The 7,948-nt window shown below is 39.3% G+C and overlaps 1 protein-coding gene across 1 annotated transcript; it reads left to right on the top strand.

The window, feature by feature from the left end:
- Positions 1-7,160, top strand: chst1 (carbohydrate (keratan sulfate Gal-6) sulfotransferase 1). Its single transcript, XM_008405701.1, has 2 exons — positions 1-69; positions 1,591-7,160. Exon 2 carries the CDS (start codon positions 1,637-1,639, stop codon positions 2,921-2,923), a length of 1,287 nt encoding a protein of 428 aa, XP_008403923.1. The 5' UTR covers positions 1-69; positions 1,591-1,636; the 3' UTR covers positions 2,924-7,160.
- Positions 7,161-7,948: the final 788 nt, after the last annotated feature.

The following is a 7,948-nucleotide window of genomic DNA, read 5'->3' as shown; positions in this document are numbered from 1 at the left end:
AACACAGCCAGCCGTGATTCATGGACGCACCGCACCGCGCATCATGAGGACACAGCTACCGACAACAAGGTATAACGAAACTCTATTCAAATACAACCTCAATATTATATATTTTTAAATAGCCGAATTTGTGCTTCCCTGCATTTATTCTGTACAGAGAATTTCGAAGCGCTTGACTGTGATGCGTTCATGTGTGCCATATATTGTCTTATCGCTGCATTGGTTAGGATGCCTGCATCACGGAAAAATCTTTGACAGCCTCTATAACCTGTCCCCGCTGCAGTGAAATGGGCCCTTTTTTCTACAAAATGTCATTGAGGAGAAAGCACAGATGTTCTCTGTTTATGCTCTTTGCATTGTGAGAGTAGCTCTTAAGCAAAACATCCCCGTCCCTGCTTTAAAAACGCATCCTCTAAGTCTCTCAACCCAGACGGAGCAAAATCAGCTGTATTAGTTATTATGTAACAAAGCTGGACTTTTATTTTTAGGCTGTCATGCTTCTTTGAAATAGCTTTTCTCTATATTATGCCGACATCTTCACACTTTATTTACTTTATTCCATTTTCATATAGCTCCTGAAGTGGTGATTTTATTCACTCAATTAAAGTTCACTATACCGAGGCGTGTATTTATAGGAGTTACTTCAAAATCCAAACAGAACTCATCAGTTATTATCTAATTTCTTACTTACAGGACTACTTCCCCTTGACATGACATTGGCAGTGATGCTTGAAACGACATTGTTTACCTTTCTGGGCACTTTTTCTTCTAATGTGAAGTGGCTTACAGCTCAATGATTTGTCTGTCCTGTCAAGCCAAATTAGATGCGGACATGATTAAACAAAGAACAAGCCTAGATGCATAGTAAGAGGTGATGCAAGATTTATTCTAGTGTACTTTGTCTAATAATTATCGTAAAACATGTAACATTTCTCAATGCATAAGGGAAAGGAAAATATAACATGATTGGTCGAGCAATTTCAAATCAAAATGTGTCATACTGTATTTTAATACTGTATGTGCCACGCTGTTATCTTGGCTCTGATACTGCTGCACATGTTTTGGCAGACAGTGTCAGTTGACTGGAAAGTAACCAAAAGCAGGGTTTTAGAACTTCTTTATCTATTTTAATTTCCAGAAATTAGACTTGCAGAGCTGGCAGGAGAAATGGGAAGTAAATTGAATGATTAAGACAAGTTATTCTGTCTTGTGGCTGCAGCATTTTTTAAATTCAGATCTGCTTTTGTTCTTTTCTTGTTCAGTATATAAATCATATTTAAACTCATTTCCTCATAAGTACAAAAATCAATAGGAAGATTTGTGGCAGAATCATAACTAAATACAATGCAGGCGGCACTGAAACCAGTGATGACTCACAGTCCGTTCTAAAAATGGTCACAATACAATTTATGTCTTTAAGATCACTAGAAATTCAAATGAAATAGTCCTGTAATGTGGCCTCTTTCTCTATTCCTCAGCTCTGTGGTACTTGCATAGCATGTGATTCAAATGGAGGTTTTGTATTTTATTAAATAACCTAAGAGATGTACTTGCTTCTTGCAATAAAGACAAAATCTTATTTGTTCACAGGGAGGACCTGGCATAGGCATCTCTGGCTAGATGAAGTGGTCCAGCCATGCAATGTTCCTGGAAGTCAGTGATTCTGCTGGCCTTGGCTTCGATCGCCATCCAGTACACAGCTATCCGGACGCTCACCTCTAAGCCTTTCCAGCTGTGCCCGCTGCCCAGCCCCCAGAACTGCGGTCTCGGGGCTCAGGAGACAGATCCTTCCTTTGAGCGGGGAGCAGCAGGTGGGGCAGGCTGTGATGACTACCCTTACTTTTCAATCAACGCCACCCGTAAACTTCATATACTGGTCTTAGCCACCACTCGCAGTGGCTCCTCCTTTGTTGGCCAGCTGCTGAACCAGCACCAGGAGATATTCTACCTGTTTGAGCCTCTTTATCACGTTTATGCCACATTGGTCCCACGTCAGTCACACACCCGCAACCCCACAGACCGCCGCGTGACCCTAGGTGCCAGTCGAGACCTCTTGCGCAGCCTGTATGGTTGCGATCTCTATTTCCTAGAGAATTACATAAAACCGACACCCACAAACCACACTACGGACAAACTGTTCCGTCGAGGTGCCAGCCGGGCATTGTGCCAGCAACCTGTCTGTGATGCCTTTGGTCCAGGGGACGTTAATGTGGAAGAAGGAGACTGTGTGAAGAAATGCTCAACCTTAAACATGACTTTAGCAACAGAGGCTTGTCAGGAGAAGAAGCACGTGGCCATCAAAGTAGTTCGGGTTCCTGAAATCGGAGATCTGCGGGCTCTGGTTGAAGACCCGCGGCTGAACATAAAAGTCATTCAACTTGTGAGAGACCCACGTGGTATCCTGTCATCCCGGATCGAGACGTTCAGGGACCCATACCGATTGTGGCGCATTTGGAGGGCCACAGGGAGAAGACCGTATAATCTAGACATGAATCAGCTCACAGTTATCTGTGAGGACTTCTTTGGTTCAGTTTCAACTGGTCTTAGTCATCCCCACTGGCTGAAAGGAAAGTACATGTTGGTTCGATATGAGGATTTGGCCCGAAATCCACTTCTAAAGACTCAGGAGATCTATGACTTTCTTGGGCTGCATATGGATAAAAATGTGAAACACTGGATACGCGAAAATACTCGAGGAAGCAATGAACCTTCGGCAAAACACAAGTTTGGAACAGTGAGGGACTCGGCGGCTAATGCAGAGAGTTGGCGTTTGAAACTGTCCTATGATATTGTAGAATTCACACAAACCATGTGTCATAAAGTACTGAAGCAGCTGGGATACAAGGCTGTGAAATCAGTAGAAGAACTGAAAAATCTGTCCTTCTCTCTAGTGCAGGACAAAACATTTGTACCATTTTTGTAACAAAGATAGTTCTCTAATAACTATTTTTGATATATTTATATCGTTGCCTTATAAGTTCCTCAGTTTGTTTAATTTCTTATGTGATTTTGTTCCATGAAATTTGCACTAAATTTTGGAGGTGTCTGAATGCACTAAGGGAAGTGTTGATAAGTCCCCAGTGATACAAAACCACACGTTTTTCACACATAAAAGATGCTACGTTGCAAAATTTAAAATTATTTGTCCATGAGTGGAATGATTTCAAGGCAATGTCTTCGTTATTTGCTGTATAAAATATGTCATTTCAGCAAAAGTTAAATATTTGTCACTAAAACATGGAAATCAGGAAGGACTCCGTGAGGCATACGTGTTTTTTAAGACCTGTCATGGCAAACTTTAACTGTACAAGCTCTACTGTGCAATAAATAGTGAATGTCGCAGTCAACCTTTATCACTGTGGCATTTTTATCCATGTGGGAAGAGGAGAGAAACCTCTGACAGATGCCATGCTTGCAAAGGATAATTGCAGACAATTAATAGGCTCTCAAGTGAAAGGGACAGAATCCCATTGGAGGTCACAGGCATCTCATCTGAGGATTTTACAACCATCTGTGATAGACAAACACTCACAAATTAGAGGTAATGCTAAAATCTTTATTATGGAATCCTTTTTTTTTCAAGACGATTATAACATTAATGTAGACCATAAATTTTCCAATGCAAGTAGATTTTGAAGCACTGCAGTGAAGAGCCATTGATTACGTTTATTGCATTTATAATTTTGTTGTAATTTGCTGTTTTTTTTTGTTAAATTTATTTCCCATCTATTTCCGCCAGTGATTACAGTATTTGTAACACTATTATATGTTTGTGGATTCAGGTACTTAGTTAAAAACTAAATTATTTATTTATTTTTATGTCGCCTTATTAAGCAGGGATTTCATAATAACTAACACAGCGGAGCAAATAGACCCTATGCATTCTTTTTCAACCAAAAAGCACAGCTATTTTGACATTCTGCCTTGCTTTGGTGTTTATCTCATAGAAAAAAGATTTATAACCCTGAAAGACAAGTCTTTGTGCAGCAGATTCGAGTGTTTCCAGGATGTGTTCCTGACTAACACTCTACAACACAGCCACCTTTCTAAAGTTGCATCTACATTAGATCATACACAAAGAGTATTACACTAATGGCTGTCCACAATCTGGGACAAATCCTTTGATCATTAGTGCAGCTGGTGTGCAGTTTTAACCAAGCAGTGTTAATGGACTCAAGGTTGAAATACAGAACACAGCAGTTACATAAATAAATGTGTCAGTCTTTCCTCCAGCTTGTTAAAATAATATTAAACTCATGCGACAGCAGCCAAAGCTTTTGGAAATTTTACCACTTTTTATTTAACTCTTGAGAGAAACAAGCACCTAATTCCATCTTCAACTACATTCCTAAACTCAAGAACAAACATAGGGTAAAAGCATGGTGGTCTCATTTAAATTAAAACATAGCATAAGCTGTTGGGTATTGATGGAGTCTCCTGTCATTATTGCTGCAAAATATACAGTTTGCTCCTCCAGCTGGTGAAAATCTGTATGCTTGGTTTGCACCGTTAATTTGCATTTTGAAGTTATGTTATTTTAGCAGTGGCTTTTTTGGTAAATTGCCTTTCCAGTTAGCGGTCATTTCATGCTGCATATTGTACTTTATAATCTCCCTCTGCTACTGTAGGAGCTTAAAATCTATGGCGGTTCAGACTGCATTGTGCAGACGCTGGCTGGGATATGAGCACAACGTATGAAGTTGCACCTCTAAGATGCTAAATAAACACATTTTAGTGTGATTTTGGTAAAGGCATTGCATAATTAAAAAAAACCTTGGTGTGCATATGCTGCACAGGAAGCAGGTTATTTCAGGGCAAGACCAGATATGATTGTCACTAAATTCCAGAAATGAAATACTGGCATGTTTTTGAAAGGTAGAAAAGCCATTTTATCTTTTACTAATGAGAAAACACAATTAATTAGCTAATAAAAATATCTATGTTGAAACTAATAAATCAACTTAACACCAAAAAATGGCAAAACACTTAATTTTCTTTCTTTTTGTTGCTATTAAATACTTACGTTTCGGGTGCTGTGAGGTACAACTCTTCAGTTAAGATGTCTATTTATGTGCAGACAATGACCACTTGTTTTCCCATAAGATATAAACCCTGTGAATGTAGCATCACACGCCCAGGCTCATCAGTATTGGTGACCGGATGTCCATTGAGATGCAGAGCACAAACCTTTGATCCTCCTCTGTTCTGAGACTGGAGGCAAACTCTCCCTCTTTCTCTCTTCCTGCGCATTCTCTGCCATCTACTTCTTTCTTTCTGTCTTTTTTTTACAGACATCTCAGGGGATTGTTCCTGTGCTTCAGTGCTCTCTCTATGTGTTTTTTAAACTTCAGCTTGGAAGTTTCTGAATGTGTTTAGAATAGTTTTAATTCCATACTAAAAAGAGGCAGCTGAAATGGAAAACTGCATCTTTTTGGCAGTTGCAGAATGTATTGACAACGAAGGAAAAGATCCTTTTGTCAGAGAGTAAGACAAGGGGACTAACTAAAGTTTTCATTTTCTTTGCTCGAGTTTGATTTTGTGCCCTCATTAATAGTTTATCAGTTACCAACTCAGCCAAGATGTTAGAATCAATACTAGCTGAAAACAAGTTATAATTTAAATTTGTTTGACAAAGTTTGTAAAATTGTTTACAGATTAGATCAAATTTACAATTTCACATTTTTACACCTTCAGCAGTGTCATTCAATATTAATTATTTGAAAATGCATAAGCAAAACCAACATTAGCAAGTTTTAATTTTTTGAGGTTATTAGCACGTCTAAATTAAATGATATTATTGTAGAAGCAATTTGAAGCTGAACAGATAGATGTTAGCAGTTTAATTGCAGATTCTTTCCCATGCAAACACACACACACGCACACACACAATCTGCATCATGATCCCCATGTGTCGGTTGTCGGTGTGTCTCTGAGCTTTTGGTGAACCCTTATGTTGCTTTTTGTGTCCCAAGGCTGAACATATGGTTCACAAGCTACTGGGACAAATGACAAAAAAAAAATCCTCTTTCCTCCACCTCCCCAGCCCTCACTGTTTTATTCCACTCCTCTCTTGAAGTGATTACAATAATTTGACCCTGTGACTGCACAGCAGAGCAGATCTCTGCTTCTCTATGCTTTCCAAACTGTGCTGTCAGAAAACGTTCTGGTCATTACATGCAAGAGAGTTAAGGTAATATTAAGTGTGCAGAATTTGCTGTTAGTGATGATGTTAACCTTGGATGTTTGCCGATGAAAATTTGCTATCTACGTAATTTTTCTTTTGTTTGTCTCAGTCTGAGTGTGACTTGTTTTGTGCTGCCACTTAGCAGGAAACAGTCTTGGTGCAAAACAAAAAGCCCACTGAACTGCATAAATCAGCTGAATTGTGCTGCCTACACGTGTCACTGCTGCTGAGGCGGATGTGCACTTTTTTTTTTTTTTTTACTCTGACAAGTACACATCATCCCTTGACCATCAACGGATCACCTTTTTGCGAGTTGACTGGTGTTCAGCTCTACATATGAGCAGCCCTAGATGCAGTTTGCATAAGTGAGCTGATTTTAGGTGGAGCTAAACAGATCCATGAAGAGAATTCTCTTAAAAATCATGGGAACTTTTTGTTCAGCTTTCCTGCACAGGCTGTCAACCAGGCTCTTATTTGATTGCTGGTAAAATGACAGTCGGGGGTTGGTGACTGGAGCTTTGCTAAAAATGATACACGCAGTTTAATTGAAGCTGTCAGCAGGTCAGCGCAATAGAGGCGTAGCAACCAGGTCGTTATGTAGTTAGAGATCCAGAACACCATGCTAGGTGTAATGGGCCAAAGTGCTTTTGAATGAAACAAAAAAAAAAAAGGAAAAATATTCACTGTAATAATCAAACTGGAACCCCTAGTCCTGTTGATAAAAAAAATAAAGTTAAAATGCTGTAAAATCCTATCTTGAAATAACATCTTGAAAATCAGTAAATCTAACAGATTATTTGGATTTTGTCAGTGCGCTGTTTCTCGACACATTTGATGTTGCACGAAGCATGCTTTTGAAGTATTTCAAAGCCTGAAGTTGCGATGAAATATCACTTGTAATTTAAGCATTGAATAAATAACTTTTTTGTGGTAACCTATTTTTTCATACTAAAGGTTTAATAAATGAAAGCAGTAATTCTTGTGTCATGCCTGAACTTATTTTAAGAAATTAGTAAGGGGGGGGGGCTGAAAACTAGAAATGACAGTCTGACTCTTAAATACGAGGAGATGCAGCTGCAACTGGCACTGAGAGGATAGTCTCTGCGTCTCCTGCTCTCATATTCACACTGAGGAGCCATTGATGGTAAATCCCCCCGTGGAAAAGTGGTTATAGGTGAGTGAGAGAGCGCGTGTGCATGAAGCTTTAGTCCAGCTTACGTCACTGTGGTCAGCTGTGGCCGTCTTGCATTGCTCTCATTGCTCAAATTCTCCTTTTTGCTGGCCTGAAAAACTGAAATGAGATTAGCGCGCATGCACAAAGGCAAACAAGCAGGAGCAGTCATGAGCTAAAAGTGAAGCTCTCAGAGCTGTGGGAACAGAGCAAATATTGAAGGATATCAATTTTGACAATAGGATATGTAGATTTACAGATATTAACTTGCAAATCTATTGCTGCGGAAACCATGTGCAGTGTCAACCCCACAAGATGCAGAGATTAAAGCTGAACAGGGTGGTGTGTGGACATGTCAACTTTTGAGAGTAAATCCTGATCAAACTCTTGACTACCAGACAAGCATTTGTTTTCTCAGACACAAAGGTTGTAAATCAAGGCTCTAGCAGTGATGAAGTTTTGAATGATGCCAGCAATGCAGAAGTGACTGATACCTTCTTGGAAAATCCTATTTGTTTTATGAAAGTCCATATCTTGATTAATGATTTAACATCCAATCCCTTTTTTTTCTTTATTTGTATATGGAAGAACAT

Source organism: Poecilia reticulata, linkage group LG3 (assembly GCF_000633615.1).
Source record: "Poecilia reticulata strain Guanapo linkage group LG3, Guppy_female_1.0+MT, whole genome shotgun sequence".
In the NCBI taxonomy this organism is placed as follows: Eukaryota; Metazoa; Chordata; class Actinopteri; order Cyprinodontiformes; family Poeciliidae; genus Poecilia; species Poecilia reticulata.
Note: the sequence above shows the minus strand (reverse complement) of the source record. Positions and strands in the feature narration are given on the sequence as shown.